Source organism: Xiphophorus hellerii, chromosome 20 (assembly GCF_003331165.1).
Source record: "Xiphophorus hellerii strain 12219 chromosome 20, Xiphophorus_hellerii-4.1, whole genome shotgun sequence".
Classification (NCBI taxonomy): Eukaryota; Metazoa; Chordata; class Actinopteri; order Cyprinodontiformes; family Poeciliidae; genus Xiphophorus; species Xiphophorus hellerii.
The window spans coordinates 16,788,256-16,816,055 of record NC_045691.1 but is presented as its reverse complement, the minus strand read 5'-3'; the positions used below and the strand labels follow the sequence as shown (position 1 = coordinate 16,816,055).

The 27,800-nt window shown below is 38.7% G+C and overlaps 1 protein-coding gene across 1 annotated transcript in view; it reads right to left on the bottom strand.

Moving 5' to 3' along the window:
- erc2 (ELKS/RAB6-interacting/CAST family member 2) overlaps positions 1–25,720 on the bottom strand; it is a 51,256-nt gene extending 25,536 nt beyond the window's left edge. Inside the window, 7 exon segments of the mRNA XM_032548944.1 lie at positions 1,418–1,573; positions 5,897–5,971; positions 6,226–6,501; positions 6,503–6,661; positions 18,190–18,681; positions 18,683–19,005; positions 25,566–25,720. Of these exon segments, the coding sequence (XP_032404835.1) occupies positions 1,418–1,573; positions 5,897–5,971; positions 6,226–6,501; positions 6,503–6,661; positions 18,190–18,681; positions 18,683–18,862 (1,338 nt within the window). The 5' untranslated portion in view covers positions 18,863–19,005; positions 25,566–25,720.
- Between the last annotated feature and the right edge of the window lie 2,080 nt (positions 25,721–27,800).

Below are 27,800 nucleotides of genomic sequence, written 5' to 3'. Positions count from 1 at the left end.
ATTAAAGTCACAACTTCTTTTTTTGCCAGAAGTTTCCATGTTGTCCTTGTGCATGTATGGGCTCTCTTTGAGTACTCCACCCTCTTCCTACAGTCCAAGAACATGACATAAAGCATGACATAAAAAAATTTAAAAGATAAAGCAAAGCAAAATACAAAAGAAAACACATGACTGGTGGGCTAAGTGGTCTCTTTAAGTTACCTTACAGGTGAGTGTGTTCACATTTGTTTGTCCTGTGTGTTTCTGTGTTGCCCTCTGATGAACTGGCGATCTATCATGGGTGATCCCCATTTCTCGTGCAAAGACTGCTGGAAAATAAGCACTAACAGATGGATTTAAGCAATTTATGACTAACTTCATAATTGATGAAAAACACCAGAGAAAAATAAGTTCATGCTCAATGATTTCATTATATTAGTACAATGTTTTCTGTTCAGAGGTATGAAGTGCAAGTAGAAAGGAAAGTTACTGTAATTATGTGGTAATGAAACGAGGACATGAATTGGCAGGAAGATAAATTGACTTGGATAAATCATCAATTCCTGCAACTGCTTCTTATATTGCACAACTGATATATAAACACTTGCAAGATTTGACAATATAGAGTGGCTTCAAAAGTGTACATACCATCTTATAATCTTGTGTCAATACTTTTGAGCAAAAAGATAAAAAAGGTCCAGATCATAATGGTGTCAAGCATCCTCTTTCACTCCAGGTGTGATTTTCTTTTAGTGAAATGTTGTTTTTTTTCTCTGTGTGAAAAATATTTGGAATCATTGCAGAGAAGCTTTCGTTTTCTTCATCATACCATAACACATTTTATCAAAAGTGTTTGGATGTTTTCCTCAAAAGAAATTAATTGTGAACTGAATCAAAACCAACACTTCAACAAAGTGTTAGTTTGAGGCTGCCCACATTTTTTTCTATCATTGTAATTTTTCTATTTCTTACATGTTTTCTCCAAAAGAAAATACTTTTCAACTAAATCATGCAGAACATGTCTTATCTTTAGAAAAAGTTTAGAAAACATGAAAGATTTCTTTGTAAATATCATTAAAATCTTGCATTGTAACTGGGATGTGTGCAGTTTTAAAGAGACCCTGCATTAATTTAAGCATGTGTTTTGAAGTTAGGTGACAGTCATAATCAGCTCTTTAAGGGGCTTTTCAGCACCTTTTGTTTGTTTCCTCTTGGATTTGTTGTGATCAGTTATTGAATTAAATTGTGCAAATAAAAAGAACAAAATGACGTGTACAAAAGTTTCCATCATAAAAAGTCAAGAGTTTGTGTTCCTCTCCTAAACCTCCAACAATAGATAAGCAAAGTTTGTGAGCAAATGAGGATCATCATCTCAGCTGAAAAAAACTGAGATTAAAGAGCAATCCTGTTTCTGAACCCGCATGCACATGGCCTCTACCTTAGTCTTCATAAACTTGGAGTGGTTCTTGTAGACCTCCATCTGTTTGATTTCCTCCTCTCGATCCTCTGTGTTTAGTAAGCTGTTTGCCTTCAGCATCTGGATCTCATCCTCCAGATCTCGAATGTTGCGCTCCAGAGAGGCAATTTTGGTATCCTGCACACAAACACGCGAAAGAGACACACCTCAAAACCGAGACCAGCATTTCCACTAGCCGAGTACTGCAAAAATAATCAGAACTACAGACAAGAGTCCACGAATAAATGTAAAGACTGAAAGCAACCTGCAACGATTTGGACAGACAGAGAGACAGAAGAGAGGTAAAAGGGGGAGATGCAGAGAGATAAAGAGTGAATGGAAGAAGCTCTCTGGTTTGGCTCAGAACAACTGCAGTATCTGTCGGGGAAATCAAAAGCTTTCTACCCAGCTCTTTGCAGCGGCTCAAAGGATTAATCACCATTGGGAAATATTGAGTGCACATCCAGCACAACCTGATCCTTCAGGAACAGAGAGAGGCATACAAAAATAAAAAGGAAAAAGTAACAAGCTCTAGCTTCAGTTGTGGAGGCTTGCAGATAAATGCAGAATCAAGTCTCTGGACTGCGACTGAGAGACCAGCTTTAGCTTCACGGCTTTTTAAATAAATAATACTACGTCTTTAAGATTAGCCATGGTTCATCTCCCTCTCCAGCAGAGCATAGAGCAACCTTGCTTCTTCCTGCCTTTCTCTCTTTTTTAATATCGTCCTTCCTTCCTCTTTGTGAACTTGTGAACTTATAGCCATTTGCAGGGTCAGCCACAGCCTGCTGAACAACATGGGTGATGAGTTGTAATGAGAAATGAATGATTGGGAGTTTAATGTCAATGCGTAGAGCGCCGCTAGTGTGCATGCACTTCGCCCAGCTGCTGCATCTCACCTTACAAGAAGAACATCAATGAAGTGACAATTCTGCAACAGACATGAGGCGCCGTACCTTCAGAGAAGAGTGATTTTATCCCACGGACCTGGTCAGTGAATTGTGCTCGTTATCTGTCCCTGCATCTGTACATCCCTCTGTCTCTCCATATCCCTGCATACTGGCCTCTCACTGTCATAAACAACCACACCTGTTTCCATGGCAGCAGCAGGCAGGCTATATACGGTGCACCGTCTCTGGTGAGTGAGGAAGAAGAGAAGGCGGGAGGGAGGGATGGAGATGAGGGGGAAGGAGGGAAGGAGGTAGGATTATTTGCGCTTCCATCAGCATCAACAGAGAACAGGAGAGAGGAGAGAAGCAGGGTCTTCCTCCACAGCTAAAGGAGAAGGAGGAGGGGGCGGGACTTCCCTCGCCCGGTATGATAATCAACAGGGTACAGAGCGCCCTGAAGTCACATGACCAGGCTGTGGGAGGCTGGGCCGGTGCAGCCAAGCGAGAGGGGCTGTGTCAGCTCGGCGATGATGTCATGATTTATTTTGAGGAAGTGATGTCAGGCCTCTGCAGTGAGGCAGGGGGTGTCTACAGCAGCTCAGTAGCTGGATGTTCCTGATATTCTCCACTGTCACAGTGATATTGAATGCCCTTTTTATTAGCTACATCCTTTTCTCCATCTGTGTTTAGTAGTCTAAAACAGATTAACGAAATAGTATGAACATGAGCTTAAATATAAGATTTGTTGTGGGTAGACTCCTGAAACTCTGATGTTTTCCTATGTTGAATAACATGTTTACATTCACTCCTATAATTAGTTTAAAAGCTTTACTACAGTGTGTTGAGCTTTTTCATATTTTGTTTTGCTGCAAACAAAAAGTTCAATTTCTTTTTAATAAGATTTTATTTGAATGAAACAATGTGGTACATAACTGTAAAGCGAAAGGAAAGTGATCTATATTTTCAAATTTAAAAAAAATAAAATTCTAAAGGTGTGGCATACTTCTGCATTCAGCTCTCCTGAGTCAATATTTTCACATCAGTCTTTTGCTGCAATTAAGGCTACACATTTTTTGAGAAATATGACTCTTCCAGCTTTGCAGATCTACAGACTGAAGTATTTGCTCATTCTGGTTTGATAACTCAGGCTATGCCAGGTTGGATGGAATGCACTGGTGAACATGAATTTTCATATCAGGTTCTCATTTTGATAAGGGTCAGGATCTTGTATTCAGCACATTGTGACTGTGTTGAGCGTATATTTGTTGTATCTTTATTTTTTGAATAGGTTTCTCTTTGCCACTTTGAAGCTCATCTGCCAAATACGGCTCCTAGATAAGGAGCAGTCAGGTCTCACAACAGTCTGTTGCCAGCTCTCACAGCCAGGCCTCATAGCTTTTTTGTTGCTTGTCCTGTTCTTGGGTAAAGAGACACGACACTCTGAGAGTCTGAACTCGAGTGCAGATGGTCCATGTTCAGTTTTTGCTCTGCTTTTGAACAAGATATTTTAATATGTGATTTTCACTTGGATAATCTTATTTTTTCATCACAATCTAAACCATCCCTTGTAGCTCTGCTAGCATGGCCATTGCTTTCCTATGCTATTCCACTTGATTCAAAACTCACTTCACTTCACAGTCTGGGCTTTCTGGGCTTGGATTCATCCATCCATCTATCCATTTTCTGTACACCCTTGTCCCTAGTGGGGTCAGGAGGGCTGCTGGTGTCTATCTCCAGCTAATCGGGCGAGAGGCAGGGTCACCCTGGACAGGTCGCCAGTCTGTCAGCAGGGCAACACAGAGACAGACAGGACAAACAACCATGCATACTCACACTCACACATAGGGAGAATTTTGAGAGACCAATTAACCTGACAGTCATGTTTTTGGACTGCAGGAGGAAGCCACAGTCCAAAAACCAGAAGCCAGAGTGCCTGGAGAGAACCCACGCATGCACAGGGAAAACATGCAAACTCCATGCAGAAAGACCCCGGGCCAGGAATCGAACCCAGGACCTTCTTGCTGCAAGGCAACAGTGTGCCACTGTGCAGCTTTCACTTGGATTCCTCTGGTAAAATTTCAACTGGGCCAATAAGAGAACTGAAGGAGAAGTTATTGTTCATGTCGGTTTTCTGCTCCATTTTAGTCTGCCTGTAGTTTTGGTAATGGCAGTGGAGGAAGTGAACGAGGACATCCAGTCCACATTGGTCATGCTTCCAAACACTGAATTAACAGCCACCTGGTTCAGCTTAGCACTTCTCTCTTTAAAGTGGAGGATGTTTACAGTGCAGTTAATTTCCGGTAAGCTTCATAGCTTCAGACTGCCACATTAAATACAGCACGGACAAGTGTTAGGGACTGGGTAAAATTTTAAACTTTAATAGAGTTCGCACCTCCAGGAAGCAATCATAATTTCTCAATAGCTAAGAGCCCAGACCCTCCGTACAAAGCAAAGTGTAGAACAAGAGGATACCAGGTTATAACTTTGTCCCTGTGTCAACGTTTTTGTAGCCTTTGAAAACCTTTCATAACATAATGCTGCCACCATTGTGTTTCACTGTCTAAAGTGTGCTCAGGGTCATACGCAGCATGACATTAAGCTGAACTAATTTATACTTTCTTTCAACAATAACCTTTGTTTTGTCAGTGTTTTGTGAAGGCAATACCCATTAAGAGAACAACTAAAATTTGCCCATTTGGTAATTTTTCTAAATAGGCAAAATTTCTTGGACTTCATCATCATATTTGGTCATTAATGTCCTTTACAAACCCTCTACTATTATTAAACAGCTGTACTTGGTGGACTCCATTCATGAAATGGGCTACTTCTGCAGGCAATTGGTAGTTGACTGTTATTAGTAAAAACTTTTGAAAATCATTTGTCCTTCTTGCTTTACTTCACAAATTACCTTGTGTTGATCTGTGCCAATAAAATACTTTTTTCTGACTGTAAGCTTACAAAAAGTGAAATAGTTCACCAGATATTACTAGGTTTGCAAGCGCTTTAATTCTAGTGATTCACTGAGTCCTTCTAGAGCAACATTACTTCCAAACTGTTCATTCCTGAGCTTTAATTTCAGATATGCATGATCAGAAAACGCACTAAAGAACCTCTATGCATCCTCCAAAAAAATCTTGATGGAAAATTTTATATAAACCTCCAGAGCTCTTGCAGAATCAAAGTCTGCTCAGTGTTTGCAGTCAGCGATGTGAGGAGTTGACTGTAAAAGAATCACATTGGCTGTCACAAACCTTTTCTTGTTTCAGTTTGACGCAAACCTCTTCAACAAACCAAACAGGATGAAATGTTGACTCTCGTTCAAGTTAGCACAAAAGCCCTGAAAGCTGATACAGCACCGTTCCATGTGTGAGAATGAGAGAGAGAGAGAGATGTCATGCCAGGCTGGTGATTGACTCAGCTGCAGCAAATTGCAGTGACAACAATAGATTCAGCAGAACACACATCAGCCTCTATGGGAAACGCAATGAAAGGCTTGAGAATGGGAGCATATGAACACACAACATTTGCTTTCACACAAATGCGGAGCTACTGTGTGTAGTCAAGTTCTTACTTTCATCTCTATGATGGTCTGCAAGGCCTTGGTTTTGCTTGGATCCTGATGAAGCTGATTTCTTCTGTGTAGTTCCTTTGGAAAACAAAAATAATTTCTAACTTTTTCTACACAAGAGCAAAGGATAAATAAAAATACAATGCAAACCATATGTGTCTGTTCTGTTCACGGTGACACATTTACAAAAGTGCTCCACAGTTTTTGTACATATTACATAATCAATGTATCACAAGGAGCAGACAGGAGTGCACTGAATTTATGATGCTGAGCACTGCCATCTAGTGACAAAGACACATACTAAATGTCAAATACTGTTTGTTACATTCTACCTCTCGCAGATGGATGTTTTCCTTCTCCTTCTGATCCAGAATTACTTCCAGGTGTCCGAGTTGGGCCTCGGCCTCAGCAATGCGCCTGGCTCTTTCCTGCTCTTCCTCTTCGGTCACCCTGCCCGGCCCAGGAGGCAGCCCTTTACTCTGCAGCATCTCCAGCAGCTTCTTAATGGACTCGTCCCTGGCACCGAGTGTTTGTTTCTGGGTCTCTATTCTTAGCTCCATCTCCTCCAGGGTTTTTCTAAGCAGGAAGAGCTCCTTGGCCTGCCTGTCAGTGCTCGGCTTGCAGCCGGCGGAAGTTCTCCTCTGTCAGCTCGATGGTGGTGAAATGCTCCGAGCCAGATCGGTTTCCGCTCTCCTGCTGAAGCAGGTGGTTGAGGTCTCGCTGTGTGCGTAGCTCATCCTGCAGAGCCTGGATGGTCATTTGGAGATGCTGCAGGAGACGTGGACAGACATGGACGTGTACACACACACAAAGACCCGAGTTGTTTAGGAATAAAACAGAATCCAATTTCATTTGTTTTAATCAAAACTAACATCAGTGACGAAATGTATAATACTGGGAAGGTCTAACCTATGACACACCAGCACTTACATTACAGCAGTCTTTAAAAACTAATTCTAGAGAATTAGCACTGTTTGACACAACAATTAACATTCTTTGAATGCCAGGAAGGGGGAGAATTTCTTGCTTTACCATTAGATACTAAGGGACAGAAATGATGTGATTCTAACCTCTAAAAGCAGGTCTCAGTTCTCAGTTCAAAACATTCTGCTAGACATGTCTGTCTAGTCTGGATATGGAAAGGACTAAAAACTAAATATAAACTTCCCATAAGTTACAACGTCTTGAAAATGTCTTGGATGTTAATTTTAGTGAAAATATCTCTTCAGGACTAAAGATCACAAAAATAAAGAAAGGAATGAATATAATAAGAGCAGAGGCAGGACTAAAATTTATCCATTAAGTTTCAGTCATGATTTTAGTTGTTTGTATTTAAATGACACAAAGAAAAACAGTATTGGTGCATCTGATAGCAGGAGCTTCAGGAACAATCAACCAACTAGTAAAACATGTAAAATAACATTCAGGGAAAGAGGTTAGTTTTCTTTTGATAAAAACTTTGATCAACAATGATCAGTTAATACAATAATTGCAATGCAAGAACTTTTCTAAAGTGATTAAGATAGTCTTTTAATAAACAGTAAGATCACAATCAATAGAAAAAATATATTTGTTGAATTTAATTGAACCAATAACTGGTAAAATGAGGGCATGATATATACTCACTGCTAATTATTAAATACACCTTGCTAGTATTGGAATCATGTGTGCCTTTAGATGTGGCTTATTTCTTTGAGGCAAGTTGTCAGAAACTTTCTTCAAGAAGTTTGGCTCACATTGACGTCATGTTGACATGCAGTTGTTGCAGATTTGTCAGCTGCATATTCATGTTGTGAATCTCATATTCATCACATCCCTGTGGTTCTCTCTTGAATAGAGATCTGGTGATTGTGGAGGTCGTTGACGTAGAGTGACCTTACTGTCATTTTCATTTCATGGTGCAATGTCCAGCTAGAAGTAGCCATAGAAAATAGGAACTGGGAATTGTAGCCTCAGTATCTTGTTTTAAACTGGCAGGAGTGAAAATCCAGAGTGGTTTTGTGCAACACTGAGGCTCCTCTATACACAATTTACCACTGCGCCACCACTGCCATCCCTGAAAGATTTACTTTTATAAACCTGTATGTACATAAGAGATTATTTTGTAATTCAACTTAAGTGATCAAATAGCCACTGGCTTACACCGTGTTCCAAATTATTATGCAAGTGATATTTTTTCCAGATTTTCTTAAATGGTCAATGCAGATGATGATCAGTATAATTTTCAAATCATGAACTATTACAGTATAAATCTAATTTTACTGAACAATGCTCCCCATGAGAACAGTATTTTTTTCAAAAATAAAAAAACTCAAAATGCACTGTTCCAAATTATTATGCACAGCAGATTTTCTAAACATTTTATGGATTATAAAGAACTGCAAACGGTCATTCTGTGAATGTGCAGCATTAAGTGGTCACATGTACTAAAATCAAAAGCTATTTCAATCAAAAACATCTTAACAGACCGAGTTACATGTTAACATAGGATCCCTTCTTTGATATCACCTGCACAATTATTGCATCCATTGAACTTGTGAGTTTGTGGAAAGTTTCTGCTTGAATTTATTTGCAAGATGTCAGAATATCTTCCCAGAGCTGCTGGTTTGATATGAACTGCATTCCACCCTCAGATCTTCTGCTTGAGGAAATGCCAAAGGTTCTCAATGGGGTTGAGGTCAGAGGAGGATGGTGACCACACCATGAGTTTCTCCCCTTTCATGCCCATAGCAGCCAATGACACAGTGGTATTCCTTGCAGCATGAGATGATTTTGCTACTGAAGGTACGGCTCTTCTTTTTGAATCATGAAAGAGAGTGATCAGTCAGAAAGTCCATATACTTTGCTGATGTCATTTTCACACCTTCAGGGACTCTGAAGGGGCCGACTAGCTTTCGTCCCATGATTTCGGCCCAAAAAATGACTCCACCACCTCTTTGCTGACGTCACAGCCGTGTTGGGACGTAGTGGCCATCCACCACCAATCCACTACTGCGTCCATCTGGACCATCCAGGGCTGCACAGCAGTCATCAGTGAGCAAGTCTGAATTAATCTTCATGTACGGCTGGGCCCACTGGACCGTTTCTGCTTGTGAGCTCTGGTTATGGGTGGCCGAATAGTTCATGCACAGCAAACCTCTGGATGAGCCTCCAGCTTGAGGTTCCAGAGGCATCAGCAGCTTCAAATAACTGTTTGCTGCTTTGTAAGGGCATTTTAACAGCTGCTCTCTTAATCCGATGAATTTGTCTAACAGAAACCTTATTCATTATGCCTTTATCTGTACAAACCCATCTTTGTTCTGAATCAGCCACAAATCTCTTCAGTACAATAACGCTTCAGTTTTTGTTAAATATCTAATGTTTTCATACCTTGTCATAAAGCACTACACTATCTGATGATTTTCGTCAGCAGAGATCCTTTCTCTTTCCCATACTGCTTGAAACCTGTGGCCTGCTTAATAATGTGGAACATCCTTCTTAAGTAGATTTCCTTTAATTGAGCTCATTAGACAAACTAATCAACCCAGCTCTCTGAAATTAATTATAGTGATTCAAAGAGCCCTGACACACAATACCATCTATAAATTTAATAGCACAACAAAAAATGTTACCTTTATGACTCAAATCCAATTTGCATAATAATTTGGAACACGGTGTAATTAATGGTTAATATATTAACTAGATTAAACTCAGCACCAGTTCCCCTAAGAGTGAGATTTGAAGAATATATTTTATGTTGTCCTGTAGCCATTGTCTGAAAAATCAAAACACGTTCTTTATTCAGAAGATGTTCTTTTGTTTTTTCTATTTGGAAATAGGGCTGGACAATAAACCAATAACAATATACATTGTGGTAGACACATGATTCATATCAATAGATAATATGTCGGATAGAATATTCAATAATTTCTATGAACTCCAATCCAGAACCGCACGGCATTCTGGGGGATGTAGGTAGAGGAAGGGTTTAGTCGCTCAACCTCTCACGGTCTGCTAACCAAGGCTGGTGGCATCAACTAATTCACTCACTATTCGGTTACCTAGCAACTCACTCACTCTTTGGTTACCTAGCAACTACCTGTTGAGTAACTTAGCAGCAGTTTAAGGTTTTGCCACCAAGCCTCATACGTGCTTAAAAATAAACAACGGTGTGGAGTGAAAGGATCAAATGAGGACAACAAATCGAGGGGATATTGTGGATAAAAGAGGAAAGGTCACACCACCAGCTTGGTAATACTTCAGATATCTAAAACAAAAAACTAATTGATAATTATCAATATCGAATGAATAAGCATTCAATTTTCAGCCATGTCGTCCAGCCCTATTTTCATGGGTGGAAAACGTCACCAGTGACTTTGTTACAACATTTATTTCCTTATGTGGATTTTGTACTCTACCAAACTAATGTTGTAGGATTGATATTGTAACTTTGACACTTTATGTTGTTACCATTTTCATGACATTTTTCACCCATGTGTATAATATTGTCTGTAAGGATATTTGTACCATGTTTCTGACAAAAGGTTTAGTTTTGCTAGAAGTATAACTTTCCTCCAACAAAGAAGTAGAGAAACAAAGATCCATCCATTTATTGAAAATGGTCCAGTTAGGTCCTTAGAGAACAGAAACAGCTTTTTCTCCTGAAATCATTCACCTTACAAATGCATGGTTTGAATTCTTAGTGGCATGGGGCAGTAACATGACTTTCTGTTTTCCAGGTCTTTGTGTTGAAACATCAGGATTCAAGGGGCAAGAAGGACAGCAAAATTGAGGGAATGAGGGGATATCATTCAGTTCTTCACGGAGGTTAAAGGGTTAGGAGAAAAAGGGATTATCGGGTATCTGGAAAAAAATACACGGCACACGAAAGGTGACTCTATGTTGTGCACACGACACGGTGCAAACATAGGGACAAACCTTGGTTCTCCTGGCATCCAGCAGCTGCAGAGCATGAACAGAATGAACAGAAAAACAGATGTGTGGTGAAAACAGAGCGTCAGAGCTTGATGCAATAGAAACGGATGATCAACATAAAGCAGAAAAGTCTTAAATGAGAGCTGCTGGTTTATCACTCTTGCAGTCAGTAAAGCAAATTTACAACAAAACTTTTTGATAGCAAACTTTTTATCTTGTTATAAGAAAAAGGACAGAATATTATGCTTTTTTAAACTATTAGCCCAATTAGTTTCAAGAAAGCCAGATTAAAGGATGTGCATAGTTTTAATAGAGCTGAACATAGACATTTTTTCTTTATAACAAGTAAAAATATCTGCCAGAAAATAGATTTTTCATTTACAAACTAAATTTTACTTAGACTGGATTACCTTTCTGGAAAGACATTTTAAAAATGGGTTGAAGTGGGTTTAGAATTTTTTCCAATAAACTGTTAAAATATATTTACTAATGATAAAATTTGTAATGAGAAGCATTAATAGTCAAGTTAAAAGTAAAAGGAACAACTGAGAACTTCTTTTTTTTTGCTGTACGATTCTAAAATCTAGCAAATACATTAATAGAAAATTAACATGGTCTATTCACATTTGCTCTACAGATTTACAGTATGCAAAAGGGTCCTATAAGTCCTACAGGGTCCTATAAGTATACAACCAACAGGAAAATTAGCAGGAGAAAAATAAAGACTAGTAAAATTCTGACCTAAAGACACAAGATTATCATTTTACATTTCCCAAGTGTTTGTTTAACCACCAGGGGACAGTGTTTGCATTTCCAGTAAAAGCTCCTGAATTTTCTGCTGACTGCTGCCATGACAGGTTGTTTCAGTCAAACACCCTCTCTCTGAGTCATTGGCCTTTGGTAGAGCAACAGAAATAATGCAGTATGAAGATGCTAAAGTATAATTTTAACATTGAGCATATTCTGCTCTTACTCTCATCTTAGAGTAATACATGAGAGTGGAAAGGAAGGATTCCTGGACAAAAACCTTAAAGTAAAAAAAAAATATTATATATATATATATATATATATATATATATATATATATATATATATATATATATATATATATATATATATATATAAACATAATTCCAAAATTTACAGAAAATATTTTGCAGGTGCATAAAAATACAAGAATATAAGTTTTTTTTACGGCAAACAAATGATGCTACTGTAGTTAGATTTGGAGTAAAAGCGTGCCCACACTGAGAAGAAACCCCAAATGTTTTCATCTTTTTTCAGAACTATCCTTCTCATTTCTGATCGTTCCTCCTCACTAATCAATAAACGTCCTGCCTTGGAAACCAAAATGCAGAAAATAATCCAGTGACTGCATCTGCATAATTGAACTGTGACTTAAAATCACTATACAGCCTTCCTGTCCGGTTTCTCCACGTCAGCCACAGCTGAGGTGTAGCTGTTTGGGTGAACTTGTCAAGACTCAGGTTATACTGGTGCTGTGGTCACGAGGGTTTTTCTTTCTGTTAGTGAACACCTTGACGGTGAGATCCCAGAGAGTTTCCCAGCACTAAACAGAGACGCTGAGCTGCTGTGCCTCCTTATCGTACTGACACCTGGGCCAGCCGGGGGTAACTGGCTGTCATAAATCTTGTGGTGCAGAAACAGGGAATCCTTTTGAGGACAACATCACACACTGACTCAGGTTCTGGCTTCTGCCATATAAATGCCTTAACAAAGCGTTGTGGTAATTTAGCAGAGGGGTTACTCTGTCTGACTTGTAGGGGGCAGTTTTACCTTTGCCAGTGTTGAGCTTCTGAGTTCCACCAAGTCAATTGCCACTGAAGATTGAAGAGGGAAAAAACAACTAAGTTAAAAACAAAAAGAATGAATGGGCACTGAAATATTTAAATTATAAATTGAGCACCAGGGCAGCATTTGACACCAGTTTTGGTTGCTTTGGTGTTTCTCATACCATCTTTACAGTGTAACATGGTGGTGGTTGCATAATACTGTGGGGTGCTTTAATTAATAGGTGCCTTTACAGAGTTTATGACAAGATGGATGGGGCTAAAAGAAAGTAAATAAAAAAAAACAACTGTGAAAATAGATAAAGGTGCGAATACTGAAGCACCAAATGCCAGAGGTCCACTGTACAGCCAGAGAGACAGTGGATTATTTTAGATCAAAGCATCAAAAATAATCCATTAGAATGATCTAGTCAAAGTCCGTACCTAAATGAAATTAGAATATGTGACAAGACTTGATAATTGATGCTCACAGGCACTCTCCATTCTAAGTTTGAACTGTTTAGCAACTAAAAAGCTGGTAAAGATATCCTCAAAGACTTGCAGATGTAATGCAATGAGACATCTTTCTACAAAGTATTGATTCAGGGAGGCTGAAAATAAATATGCAGCACAATCTTTGTATTCGTAGTTGTAAAAGAAAATAAACCATGTCTTACTATCTTTCTAATTAATAATGATGTGCTTCTTTCTTGTTGGTTTACCACAATAACTTACTCAATTCAGTAAATTATATTCCAGTTTGTGGAAAACTGGAATATAATGTGAAAAAATGTGACAAAAGCTTGAGAGGAATTAACTTTTGGATTGCACTGTACGGTGAGCAGCATTTCATGGCATTAATGCTGCCTAATTTCAAAATCTCTTATCAGGTTTTTTTTTTTTTTAATTCTTTTCTTATCTTATTTTGCATTCATCATAATTTTAGCCATTTCTGCTTTTATTCACAGATAAAAGATATTCACTGAAATTAAAGAAAAAGTGTAATTTTCTTTAACAAATATAAACTGTTAGATGTCACAGAACATCCCATCTACTTACTTCAGCCATAATTTAAATGCTTCACACAAACAGGCCATTGATACAAACATGCCTAATAAAAGGCTGGCTCCTGCACTGTGTGCCTTAAAATATTATTTTGGCCCCTTAAGCAATTAGAAGATGACCCCTGCTCCAGAATGAACCACCTGGTGACACAGGAACCAGCTGCTCTGCATGTAATGCTCTATATACATGGAAGGTAGTGTTTTTGTCAGAGTAAATGAGCAACTCCAAAGCTCTTGAGCTGCAGCAGCCTACTGTTCACACCGTTCCTAATCTCTGTGTAGTGTGTCGTGATAGCTGACAATACACAATTACACCCACACCACACAAGCAAATGCTGCATTTCATCACCTCCCCCCAGTTAGCACAAAGTTACAAGAGGGGTGCCTGCAGAAATCTGACAGTCTGAGACGTTAAAAAAAATGCCACACTGTGCACAGAAATAAACCATCTTTAAAGACGTCTTTTATATTTTTTGTCTTAAACAAATCTTATTAAAATGCTTGAACTTGAGGAAGCTGTTTATTGTATAATTACGCAGCTTTAGCAGCACTTGATAGGGGTTGCTTTGTAGGTTAGCATGAGGCCAGATGGTTCATGCAACCGCTTGGCAATCATAAGAGCCATACTGGAACCAGTTTGTATTCGATACCACCCACACACTTTGCTAGGGTTCTGCTTGTCATGAAAGACCACACCAAGAGACGACTGTCATAATGTGAAACAATCAATAAAGAACTCTGTGATTCTACACAAGTATTGATCCTGATACAACTCCCTGTGTCCTCCCATACAGTGTCTCGACTAGTGGCATCTCCAAAACTCTGGGTCCACAGTCCCATTATAGGCGGCAGCTCAAGTGGCAACATGTAGACACTGGCTGATGAAACTAGGTTCTGCATGACCACAGGTAACCACTGTGAGTGCTGGTGGCACAAAACATATCAATAGTGCTATTTTTCTTTCCTTAAGTTGTGGGTACAGATAAACTATGACTTCAGGTTTTTTCTAGTGGCCAGGTTTCCTTTGCATGATCTTAACCATCTCTGTTGTTTCCCCAACACGTGTAGATGGGTCCCCGTCTTTGATTGTGGCAACCTGCATATGGGCTTTTTTGGGGCGAGATCATCAACTCAACAATTTTGGTACTCTTGGCAGCCAGATATTTGAAGTGCTTGACTAACAGTTGTCCTGTCAACAGATTCACAACCTTAATCTCTGCAGTTTGTCCTGGATTACCATGGGCCTCTTACTGTTTGTCTGATTAATGACCCTCTTGCCTACTTGTCAGGAATTATAAACTGCCATGTTTTGGAAGAATTATATCTGTGCCATATTCATTTTTTGTTTGTTTGTTTTTTCTTGCATGTTCACTAGATGCAAATGATATTATTTGGGGATAAAACAGTAAGAAATGAATGAAAACAAATGCAAGACTCTTTTCAGGTTATTAGTAGCAAGACACCATATATTGTTTTTCTTCCACTTCACCATTATTCACAATTTAGTTTTTATCTATTGCATACAATCTCAATAAAGTACATGAAGGTTTCAACTGTTACATTACAATTGTGAACTATTTTTGTTCTAAAGGGCTGTAAGAGATACCAAAAGCTTAGGGTTGTTACGTGACAAAGCGTCATCATGTGACTGCTGTAGCTTAGAAGTTAAGTTAAGTCAACTTCCTGCACTGATATGCAGTACCTGGTTGGCACAGCTGAATTGTAAAACATGCATGTAAACAAATAATTGTGAGTTCACCTCTCACACATGAGCGGTGCACTGCTCTGTTTGATTACAGGGCTACACCAGGGAAATTACCTCTAATTAAATTTTCACTCGTCACACACCATGTATTATATAACACTCAAATGGACACAAGCGTAAATGCTTATTCGTGTTGATGATGTTACGTTATGTCTATAAATCTAGAATTTGGGTGGATACAGAATGATTTACTTTAAGTCTTGCATGCATGTGCAGAAGGCGCAAAGCGGGATCTATTTTTGTGAGAACCGTTGATCAGGGCTGACTAGGGCAGCTGAGCAGCAGTGGTCATGACTCAGTCAGATGTGGTATGCTCTAGCTCACACACTCGCCTCCAGCAGCTCTCATGCAGCTTCGGCATGACAACAAAAATTCTGCTCAATTCAATGAAAACAAAACCAGTTGCTCTTCACAATAAAAATCTACCACACAAAACGGTCTCACGCTAATCATCACTGCTAGTCATTATCTTCACTGTTTCTGATTGAGGCTCTGCAGGCTGTGGGTGGTATTTAAACAGAAAAAAACGTCCATGCTTCAGAAAGTGAATGTTATTTCAGGAGATTTTGCAAACAGAAGCCCATACACCCTGATTCTGATTATCTCATGATAAATGATGCATGGTATTTGCTGAAACTAACTGGGGCCTAAGGCACCTGATGCAATTGTAAAAAGTGGTTCTAGAAGACAGATGCAATGACTGGCTTGAAATTTCTCCATTATTAATGAGGCAATTTGCTCCTCAGTCAGCCTCTCAGTAAGCCCAGTAGGTGTGACCAAACCATCCCACTGTAAATATACACTTATGTAAGCATGCTTCGGAGCCCAGAAATCAAGTTAGAATATACCAATTATAGAAACAAGGCACATCTGCCTTTTATTAGCTGCCACACTACATTAATGAATCCTATCAGGAGGAATATAAATATCACTTGACATAAGGGGAGAGCAACACTGAGTCCTCTCTTTGATTCAAGGATGATGCCATGGAAACCCGTCAGTGAACAGCTTTCGTAATCTGCAGGACACATTCAGCTCCTAAACTCTATGAGTTCCAACAAAAAATATCACAATGAGGATTTAACAATTCTTTATAAAGAAATGTGAAAAGCTGAGTTGCTTTGGTTCTGTCGGTGACACAGCTGATTCAGCTTTAACACAGACTCAGATTTTTGCAAATCATAATGATGTAAAATACTTCTGGTCTTGCATAATTGACTGGTAGTTGGTCTAAAGTGCCTGGCAAAAGTATTCATACCTTTTAAACACTTTTTCAAGACTAACACAAAGCAGCACAAATTTGGAATGAGGAGGAAAAATTATATAAAGAAAAAAAATCTCCATGCTTTTATAATTCAACAATTTTACTGCATTTTTATATATAGATATGGGTGGATTGATACTGAGATTATATTGATTAAAAATGCACATCACACATTTTGTATATTCATCTATATAAGACGTTGAATTATTTTTCTTTCACTTCACAATTATCCATAGCTTTGTGTTGTTGCATCACATAAAATATCCTCAAAATGCACAAAAAGTACAAAAAATACTATTAGGTTAATGAAATATTGAAATTTTCAAAGGGTATGAATACTTTAGCAATGTGCAGAGACAAAACCCCATCTTTTATAAGAAGATCAACAAGTCCTGTGTGGAAAAACCCACTGATGGTATTACACAGGGACCTTTCAGGGTAGAGTAATGACTAATTGTGTCTCTTCAGTGTACGAAAACAGAGCTGGAGCAGAAACAAAGCCCTGCACAAAGAGCGAGCCAAACTCAGCCTCTAAACTGCTCAAAGCATTGCTCAGAATGCTGCATCATGAACTCAACCTTTTCTTTCTGAAAATGCATTTATACTGAAAATCTCAATCTGTATTCACAATTTACACAATATCAGAGTGTCATACATTTCCACTTGCAGCTGACAGAACCCACTAAGCCAGTGGCTATGCAATTCGCTCGCGCCAACTGCTAGCCAACTATTAATAATCCTGCAGGTGAGGTCTGACATTAATGAAAGTGATCCAGCTATTTTTTATGTAAAGACAATCACTTAAAATAGACAGAAAGATGATAAATCTTTTGTAGAAACAACTATATGAACCAAAGTAAACACTGTGAGATGATGCAGGTCAGAGCATATGAAGAGAAGGCAAAGGAAGACAGACGGGGAGTGTTTAAGTGTCCTTGACATTTGTCTCTGGGCCCTGTGCCTGCTCCTGTCAGTAAGTGATTTAACTGGGCCATGACTACACCCCCACACTGAGGTAAGCAGAAAAAAACCTTTTGACATCTCTTCCCCTGGGGCCAATCTGCTGAACCTGTGAAAATAAACCAAAATTAAGCGATATCGGGACCAGACTGCATTCAATACACCTGTCGGCAGTGTCATCATACTTTTCACTGAGCCACAAATAACTGAACTGTTCAGATTTCTGCTCTACTCTTTTTTAGTTGAAGTGCCTGCATTTTCTGTGGCTGAAGTCTTATAGATTTTTCACTGGATGAAGAGATATTTATGTCAATAAAAGAACATCTTTCCAGAAAGGTTTTACAAATCTGTAAAAAACAGAATTGACTGCTTTAATTTTCTACAGTATATATAAGAGAGGATGGCTGTGATTATTTGCAAAAGACAGCATGGCGAAAGCAGAGATCAAAGCAGAGCAAAATGGGCAGACAAATAGGCAGCGAGTGAAATTCACTGCAGCAATAAGTGGATTATGACAGCTCAGAGAGGAGTGGTCTCACCTGATTCTCCTCATGAGTGACTCTCATCTGCTCTTTCAGAATGGACGTTCGAGCCGCCTCCTCTTTCCTCATGATCCTCTCCTTCTTCAGCTCTGGGCTCCAGAAGCTCTTGATGCTGTTGGTGGAAGATCCCAACTTACTCTCCTTCAGGTCAAGCTCTCGCCGCAGAATCTCATTCTCCCTCTGCATCTCCCTGAGCTGGGCCTGCATCTCCAGCAGCTCGCCACCACTGCCCCGCACGGCCTGCCTGAGCAGAGCCGAGGGCACCCCCTGGTGGTGGTGGGCGTGCAGCATGGAGAGGGAGCCCAGGTCACTGTAAGACAGAAGGTCAGCATGAGGCAGCCCCACTGAAGCAATATTGGGGCTGCTGCCCATGGCTGTGACGCGACCCCCGTACATGGCCCGGCTGGTGGCGCGACCCAGAGTCATGGTTCCCTTTGGGTAGGTGGCAGTGGAGCCCACGCCCTCGTGGTCACTCAGGTACATGGGCCCCTGAAGTAGCATAGGCAGCGTTGAGTGATTGGATGTTCTCCATGGAGAGGGTCTTGCCCCCTGCACTACCCCCGCTCCCACTGTGTGCCCTTCGATGGCCCAGTCTGGGGGACCTTGGAAGGCGCGGGGACCGTACAGGGCTGCTCTCTACATGACCTACAGCTCTGGCACTGCCGTACATGTCCCTGTGATTCAGAGGAGTAGCCACCAGAGGGTCCTTTAACAGGGGCGTGCTCAAATGAGACTGCTCTGACTTTTTTCAACCAAACATGGATGACTTATTTCATGTCTGAATGGGTGGGTTAGGTCACATCAATGTCAGATCTGAGGAAACAGGGGAGAAGCATTTGTCAGACATATAGCATTTCAGAAAAAAAAACAAAAAAAACAGTATATTCCAGTCAAAAATCTAAGCTCTAGACGGAAAAGGAAATTTTATATTAGCTCTAAGATTTGTATTAGTCAGCTGTAGGCGACAAGCTGTCCCAATTTACGAGGCTCTATTTTCAAATGGCCTGCAGGAATTTCACAACATCATCCCAGATGTCTCACAGGCTAACATTTATCTATAGTAGATCTCAGTTACTGATTAAAATATAACCTTACAGTCTCACATTTCTCTGACCTGAATCATGATAGGCATCATTTCATCAGAGTAAACAAAGATAACCATAGAGAGCATTTTAGATGTTGAGGAACATGTTCTACAAAACATCAGTACATTTTTAATCACTTAGAATCCATCTGATTATTAATTATCTTTGTTTTCAAGCACAGATTTAGTACAACATGCCGTACATTACAGATCCAATTAGCAGTTTAGTGTGTGATATCAAGCTCATCATCATCTCCTGAGAAGTGTTGTTTCTTAAGGCACTTTGTTAATTAGCTATCATATAAATGATCAAGCAAATTTATTGGCACCCCCGGTAAAGACGTGGAGAAAGCTTTAAAACAAATCAGCTTTTGTTGCAGTAGCAATCTAAAAAACTGGGAGATGAGTGGAAACTTTTTAATAAGTCACTCATAACTTAATTTTTCCGCTGGTTATAAATATGACACAGTTTCTATTAGCCAACCCTCAAAATTGCAAAGATAATCGAACATGCAATTAAAGAAAGGCAGATTGTTGTTGATCTTTAAGGAAATGGCTACAAAGAAACAAATTCTTGTCTAAAAATTTATTGCATGTATAATCCAGGGAATAATATAAAACTTTAACAGTGTGATTAAATCTTATTGCTATCATGCACAGTCAGCATGGAAGCAAGGATGATGAAGTCTAAAATGAATAGTAAAAATAAAATAGTGTATTTCCCCCACTGACAGAATGTGTTCAAACTGAAGTTTCAGTATGAGATTATGCCACTGTAATAAACACATTTATTTTAAGCCTTTAAATAGTCCCCAGAGGTGCTGGTGCTCTGTGTGTGTCTGCACATAGAAATACAAGAAAGAAAAGTAGGGAAGAAAGACCAATAATTCTGACAAATAAAGACATACTGGACAAGAAATAAAGCAACATTTCTGCAGCACTGTCTTGCCTCATAAGCTAACTGATAAATATTTACTGACAGAGTGCAGCTCGTCACAGTATGACTGTAAGAACTGGACCCAACATGTCTTTTATCTGAGACTTATACTAGAAAGAAAAATATCAGAAACCACCACATATGTCACGCATACATTCCTTTAATGATAAAGGCCTATTCATCTTGTTATGTTCAAAAGATTAATAATATGGCAAAAATGTACAAGTTTTAAAATAAAGCTCTTCCTCCTGGGTAACAAGAAAAATAATATGATACAGGAGACTTAATTTTTAATCATGTAATAATAGCTGGGCTATTTAATGTTGTCCTTTGGCTTTAATACATTTCTAGATTCATCACGGGCTGCGATTTATTTAATATGAAGGCATCATTATTTTAGTGTGGTCGATATTTTTAGGGTATAAACTGAATGCCATTAAACACAAATGTCAAGACAAAGACACTAACCAGGGTTTTTAATTTCCCCAGCTGTCTAAGAATGAAAGATACCTATATGTCTAAGCGGTTGAAAAAGGTGGTTAATCATACACGTGTAGACTTTTTCATCTTTCTCTCCTCCTGGTGACAGTTCTCAGATTCGGTTGCCATGGTGTTTCTGTCTGGGCTAGCGCAGACAAATCACCTGTCGTCATCACATGAAGGTGGAAGAAATCTTCAAAATATCAATCAAAGAAACTGTGGCTGAATACAGCAATAGTGACAAGGGGAAGGTTTGTTTTTTTCTGCTTTTTAAGTAATTCCTGTATATCTTTAATTTAAAGGACAGATGAAGAGATTATTCATAAAAAGAGGAATCCATGTGTCAACAGGTTCCTCCGATATACAAAAGTCACTAAAATTTCCCATGACAGGCGCTTTACATGAAATTCAGAAAGTCATTCCCATCTGTAAGATAAAGTTATGCGAGCGTAGACATAGAAATGCTAAATATAAGTCAGTTGAACAACAAATTTTAATTTGCAATGAGAAAATGTTCTGATTTTTATGTTCAGAAAATTTGCATCAGAGATGCATCAGAAAAGGCCCACAGACTGGCATTTACCTTGATCTGTACTCATCTGTGATCGGTTTGTGAAAAATCTGATCATTCCTCCACTAAATGCATCAAAATTAAGAACTATTAGTATTTTAATACTATAAATACCTCAAAAATATTCTCCAATGTGTTTATTTATTTATTTTTTTAATCATATAAAGGCTGGCAACATTTGCTTTGATGCAAGGGAATAATATTCCCTTCCTGTTAGATTCATAATTACTAGAATTTACAAAGAATTTGCAGAACATTTCTTTTTGTTCTCCTTAAAATATATATCAGAAACAGTAGACCAGAGTTCAAAAATGCAGCCAGATCAGATCAGTGAGGTCTGGTGGGTAAATATATCAGTGGGAAAAGCAGGATATAGCAGGGGTTCAGACAAAACGGCATCCAGCATAAGTTCCAGCCAGCTTGCTGCACACTTCTGAGGACGATGAACACGTGTTTGCTTCTTTGATCCACCGGTAGTGTAGATAAATCAGTTCATGTGTTGGGCTGCATCTCCTGTGACGCATCTTTGAGTCAGTGTTTGTCAGCTTTTGTGTACCTCACCACTGATGGGGCAGTTGATTAAGGGAGTCACTCTGCCATTGTTGTTTTTTTTTTCTTTTTCTTTTTGCCTTTCAACCGTTCCTTTCCTTATCACAAACTATGTCAATTCCAGACTGCGCAATATATCCAACATTTTTAATGCTGTCTTGGCTATTAGTTACATAAGTGGAACAGGATTTTCAGGAAAACTGTAACTATATGGGGAAATTATGTGAGCAGAGCAGGACTCCTGAGCTAATAATCTGGGATGTGATGACGACACTTTCACTTATACTCCACTGCATGTCTTTCTCCTATTGATATTAATTTTACACTGCCTGTCAGTTTGCCTGAAACATGCAGCAACCTCCACATTTACTGACACTAATTTGAAAATTCCTTAAAGTAAATTAATTTAAAGGGTTTATTGTCGATTTCCACAAGAAATCTAGAAAAATGTTGCAGTATGAAAATCGTGGGTTTTGTAAAGTAAACAAAAGGCTTATCTTCAGGGCCTGGCCTATAACTGACTTTAACAAATTAAATATTTAGTCCTAATTCAACCTTATTTCAGTTGAATTGTGTCAGAAGTTTAATTGCACATGTACTCTGACTTTGTGTTGATTTAAAATCCTTTCATTTACTCTACTTTTTTTTAATTTAATGTTATGATTAAGTTATGTTTATAACAGCTGCTTGAACTAAGATTAGATTTTAATTAATTAATTATTTGTTCCTCTTTCCTTTTTTAAATTTTATTTATCATCCTCCTCACTGTGCTTTACAACCAGATAAACTTCCTTTCAACTAAATTTCTGATACCTTTTGATTTATGAGACTAACAAAATCTGCCTAACTTTAAATGCAATGGTTTTTTGTATTCCCCATGAAGGAGTGTGGAACAGAAATGTGCCTCCATGTTAAATCTGCTCATTTCCCCCTACTATTACTTATGAAAATGCACACAAAATTATGATCTACCTCACAGGCGTCAAACTCAAGGCCCGGGGGCCAAATGTGGCCCACCGCAGCTTTTTATGTGGCCCTTTAGACTCTAAATTACATCAATAAGTCCTTCCAGTTTTTCACAAATCTGCAAAATTCACACAAAATCAACAAATTTCGATTTTACTGCAAACTTTCTTAAAATTGGCCAAAAACATTGAATCCGTAACTGATATGGCAGGTGATAAAGAGTATCATTTAATATCATACATTACCACAAATATTGTAAAAATTCCTTACAAACATTTCTAAATGTTCACCACAAATCTGTCATTTTGATTGTAAAAAAAACCCCTAAAATGATCACAAAATTCCAGAGGAACAGCTATTTATTGATATTTTCACAGTTTCATTGGTTTTATCAATATATTCTGGCACAACCAGCCCTTTAAGAACATTCCAATTTTTGATATGGCCCAAAATGAAAGTGAGTTTGATGCCCCTGATCTACCTAAAAAAAATATATATTTAAAAAAATGCTTCAGTTACATTTGTTTAATAGGAATTGCTATGGGTGATGCTTTTGTGAGAAAATATTATTTCTTATGCAGGATTTCTTCCCCACTGAATGAATGAATTCAAATTAAAGCTTATGATTTATTTATTTTTGTTATTTTTGGGGGTTTTTTTCATAAAATGAATGAGAATCTGTTTCTGCAATAGACTAAACTATTTCAAGGCTTTTTACATATTGTCACTTCAATTGATGTGGAGAGTGCTGTAGTCCACAAGTGGTTTACTTTTGGTTCTTTTCATAAAACAACTTCATGATGATAACCTCTATAGCGCCCAAAGCCTCACTTTACAAAGCCAGGATGAAGATAGACTTCCTTTTATGATCCCTTTTCAACTTTAGCGATTAGAATATTGAGGGTTTTTTCAATGGTTCACAGTGTTACACACTCCTATCAATTTCCCACTTAAGAGTAAGGGGATTTTTATATAAATAATCAGCCAATGTGGTTATTACTGCTAACAGAGCAGAGGAGCGGGTATCTATTGTAAAATAATGTTTTAATTCTCTAATTTACAGCTTTGATTTGAAATAGGTAGCAATATTGTGTTTTACTTTGACTTCTCAGCATTTCATTCTGTTGTTTTTCTACTTTATTCCAAGCAATAGAACTGCACAAGGAAATGTAATTATCTTTGCAAGCAGTAACTAGACATTGTGGCTGAATTTGCTGTAAACCTATTTGTCAAATATTTGTCTAATGAAATTTATCACTTTTATCAATATAATAATATAAAATGCAGAGCTATAAAATGGCTAGTTACCAAATGTACAAATGCTTGTCAAAACACCAGTGAAATAAGTTGGGGATTGAATGATTTGGTTTAGGCGTCCACTTGCTGATAAGACAACAAATATTCGATGACTCTATTAACACGGCTCTGAAAATGTGAAAATATATCAGCTATTCCAATTGAACATATTAAAAACACAGCCAATTCTGAAACAAGGCCTCTGTCAAACTTGTATGGGATGCCCAAAAGTGCTACCCTGGGTTAAGGGCCACATTGACTTTAAAACTTTCTAACACACCCACAAGACAGTGCTGCCCTGCATAGTGATTTAAATTGTCCTGTAAATTGCTATGAAGTACACACAAGACTGCGGCAACCAGGGCAATGAGCTATATTGTCTTGTAACCTTGCATGCTGCACCCACAAGACTCTGCCGCCCAGAGTAATGGGCCATATCACCCATTTGTTGACTCATTTCTTCAGTTTTATGAATCTTTGAAAGCACAGTTTTGAGCGTGACTAGTTTTTTGACCTGGATCACAATGTTCTTTTTTTTTTTTTTTTTGCTCCCCACTTTCTGTATTGGAGGTGGGAGATCTGCAGTACATACATGTACATGTGATCAGCAAATGCCAGAGTGAAGGCAACGTGGAAATGAATCTGGCTGTGCGGTGGTGCAGAAACAGCAGAGAGGATACAGATGTCCTGAAACAAAGATTTTTCCACAGGCACTGCCTTTGGAGAAAGAAGCCGGTTGTTCAATGAGGCAGTCATGACATTTAAAAAGCCATCATACAAATAACGCCATGTGTGGAGTTATATGGCATTGGGGAATATATAACATGTAGGGGAATCATGTTGATATTTCAATGAAAGAGCAGCTGCAACACATCCAGCCTCCTCATCAGGCATTCTACTACAGAGCCTGACGCCTCCATGCCTCCTCCAGACTCAAACGCTTGGTGGACTGGATGAGATGTTAATGCCTCCAAATTGGCCCGTGCACTCACGTCACCAAATGCCAGCGTTAGCAGACTTTGCTGCTCAGAAATAGCTCCTATAAATTAAAATATGTCGCCAGCTTTGATCTGAAGGTGGAATTGATGGAGACTAGCAGGGCACGACCGAGCAATTGACAGCACACCGGGCCTACATGCTCGCCTGAAATATAACACTCTAACCTGTCTGTGGGGGAAATCTTTATTTTTAGGAACAACGGCGCTCTCTCATCGCCTTTTCGCGACTATAACGTAATATTAATCTCCAGGAACCGGCTGGCTTATATTGTCTCGTTTAATTAAGCGAGTAGGAACGATTTGGTTAAATGGACACAGCCTTTTCTCTTTTTTTTTTCTTTTTTTTTTTTTTTTTAGCCCGGTGTGTCGCTCATATAAACGCGCACAAAAAACGCGAGCGAACACGTTACGTATTTCAGGCGTCATTGTTTCTAACATTAAAATAGTACATACTAGTTTTTAGTGGTAAAATATCAACAGATACGGGCATACCTTTTCAGTTGTCAATTGGTCTCCTTGGTCGCTCTGGACGGCATCTTGTCGCCTCCATTCAAGCCGAACAGCCTCTCTCAGCATCCTGCGCTGTCATTGGGCAGCGGGCAGCCTCTCTCTCCACCTCCACACGGCCGCGAGCAGCATCACTGCGATACGGCAAGTGGCAGCTGGCAGGAAGGGATGGGCGGATCACATGCAGGGGGAGGAGAGAGAAAGAGCACGGGAGAGCGGCCTGCAACTCGGCTTCACGTAGGTGCTGCCGATGATAATATTCAGAGTTAGGATGCTCATCTTTCACAGATGTTTAGTCTAGGATCAACTCATACAGGTGACCCGAATTATTCGGCTTTAAAACCTGTTTTATTTAATTACAATGCTCCGCAGGAGTGTTAATACCCCTTGAACTTTAGTCCCAATTTTTATCTGTTTTTATGTAATATATGATCTCAATCTAGAGGATAACTGAACTGAAAGAAAAAGGATGGATGTTTTTTTACTGACAAAACTCTGAAAAGTGTGGTGTGTATTTATTTACAAGCCCTCTGACTCTATGGTTTGTGGAAACTCATTTATCTGCAATTACAGCTGTAACTCTTATGACATTGATGCCTACATATGGAAAATGTTGCCAGTACTTTGCAAAAACTCTCAAACTGAATCAGAGCTGATGGAAAACATTTGTGAAAATGTTTCCGTATTTGTCCAAGATTCCTATGTGAGTTTATGTTTTGATTTGAATGAACTGTAATGTATTTCCCCTTTGGGAACCATATATTTTTGAACTGAATTGTTCTGTTGTAGTTTGGTCAGTATATCACAGGACGTCCATCCCATTTTCAAGTTTCTTGCAGCCTTACACAGTGTTTTCTACCAGGATTACCCTGCATTGAACTAGCTCCATTTTCCCGTCCGATTCTGTTCCTGTTGAATAAAAGGATCCACAAAGAATGATGCTGCCACTACCATGTTGTACAGTAGGGATGTACACAGTGTTACTTTTCATTCTGCTTACTCTAATGGTTTGGAAAAGTGCAACTGAAGCTTCTAGTGACTTTATTTCAATGGTAGATTTCATAAAGCCAGTTCTCCTGAAATGTCAGAATTATGGGATTGTTTTCCGATCCATTTCACACTTATGCTACTACTTTGTGTAGTCTATCACAAGAAATCCTAACGGAAAAAAAGAAAAAAAATGTCATTTTGTGGTTGTAGCATAAAATATGTGAAGGTTCAAGGGCTATGAATACGTTTGCAAACCACTGTAAAACAAGTAAATGAGTACATATTTGTCATTGTGTTTTTTAACAATGAGTGCAACTGCATTTCAATGTTCTTTGAGGATACTGTGTTCTTTTTTCTAACAAATGAAAAAAAAAACCTACCGTCAGATACCGTCACTGAAACCGAGAGTTTTGGTTTCAGAAATAGCGAACGATGATATGAGATGTTGGGGAGCATGCAAAGGTATTTAAAACAAAGTTAAGGGACCTTTAGGTTTTGTCACTCCCTTTGCCTGAGAAAAGAAAACAGTACAGCACAGCCTGAAGAGGATATAGGACATTAAACTTTTTTATTCAGATGCACCATAGCCTATAATTCATTTTGAATTAGTATTATTTGAATTGTTTCATTTTGAGGATAAATCACAGTAGTACACTACCAGTGTACTACTCAGTGGGTACTCAGTCAGTCAGTGCTCAGTCCTGGTTGAGCAATGAAATGTATGAGCACAAATTTAGACAAATCTAAAGACTGAAGAGGCAAAGTAGTAAAATGTATCATGATAATGTATAAAATATCTTTCTTTCCAATGTTTCATGAGAATTAAAAAAATATTTTTTAATATTTCTTCTTCTTCATGTAACAGATTAGTTTGGTTTTCAGTTCAGTTGAGTAGGATTTTAGTACAATGAAGTTGGAAAAAGCTCAGAAATGATTTATTGTGGTCTCACACTTCTGTATCCCACAAACAAGGATTTTTCTCAGGGGTGGCAAAGTTTTGAGAGCCACTGAATGAAGGTGTGATGCAACCCAGAAAGCCTAGAAACTGAAGAATATTTACAGATTTTCCAACATTTCATGACTTTGACATTGTAGACTAATTTTCTCTTTTGACAGTCATGGCAAAAGATGCTATGAAAAATATTATCAACCAAGTATCTAAGCCTTGAAATGTGAGAACAAGGCTATGCGTTTTAAAATGAAACAACTGTCGTGACATTCTATCTGCTA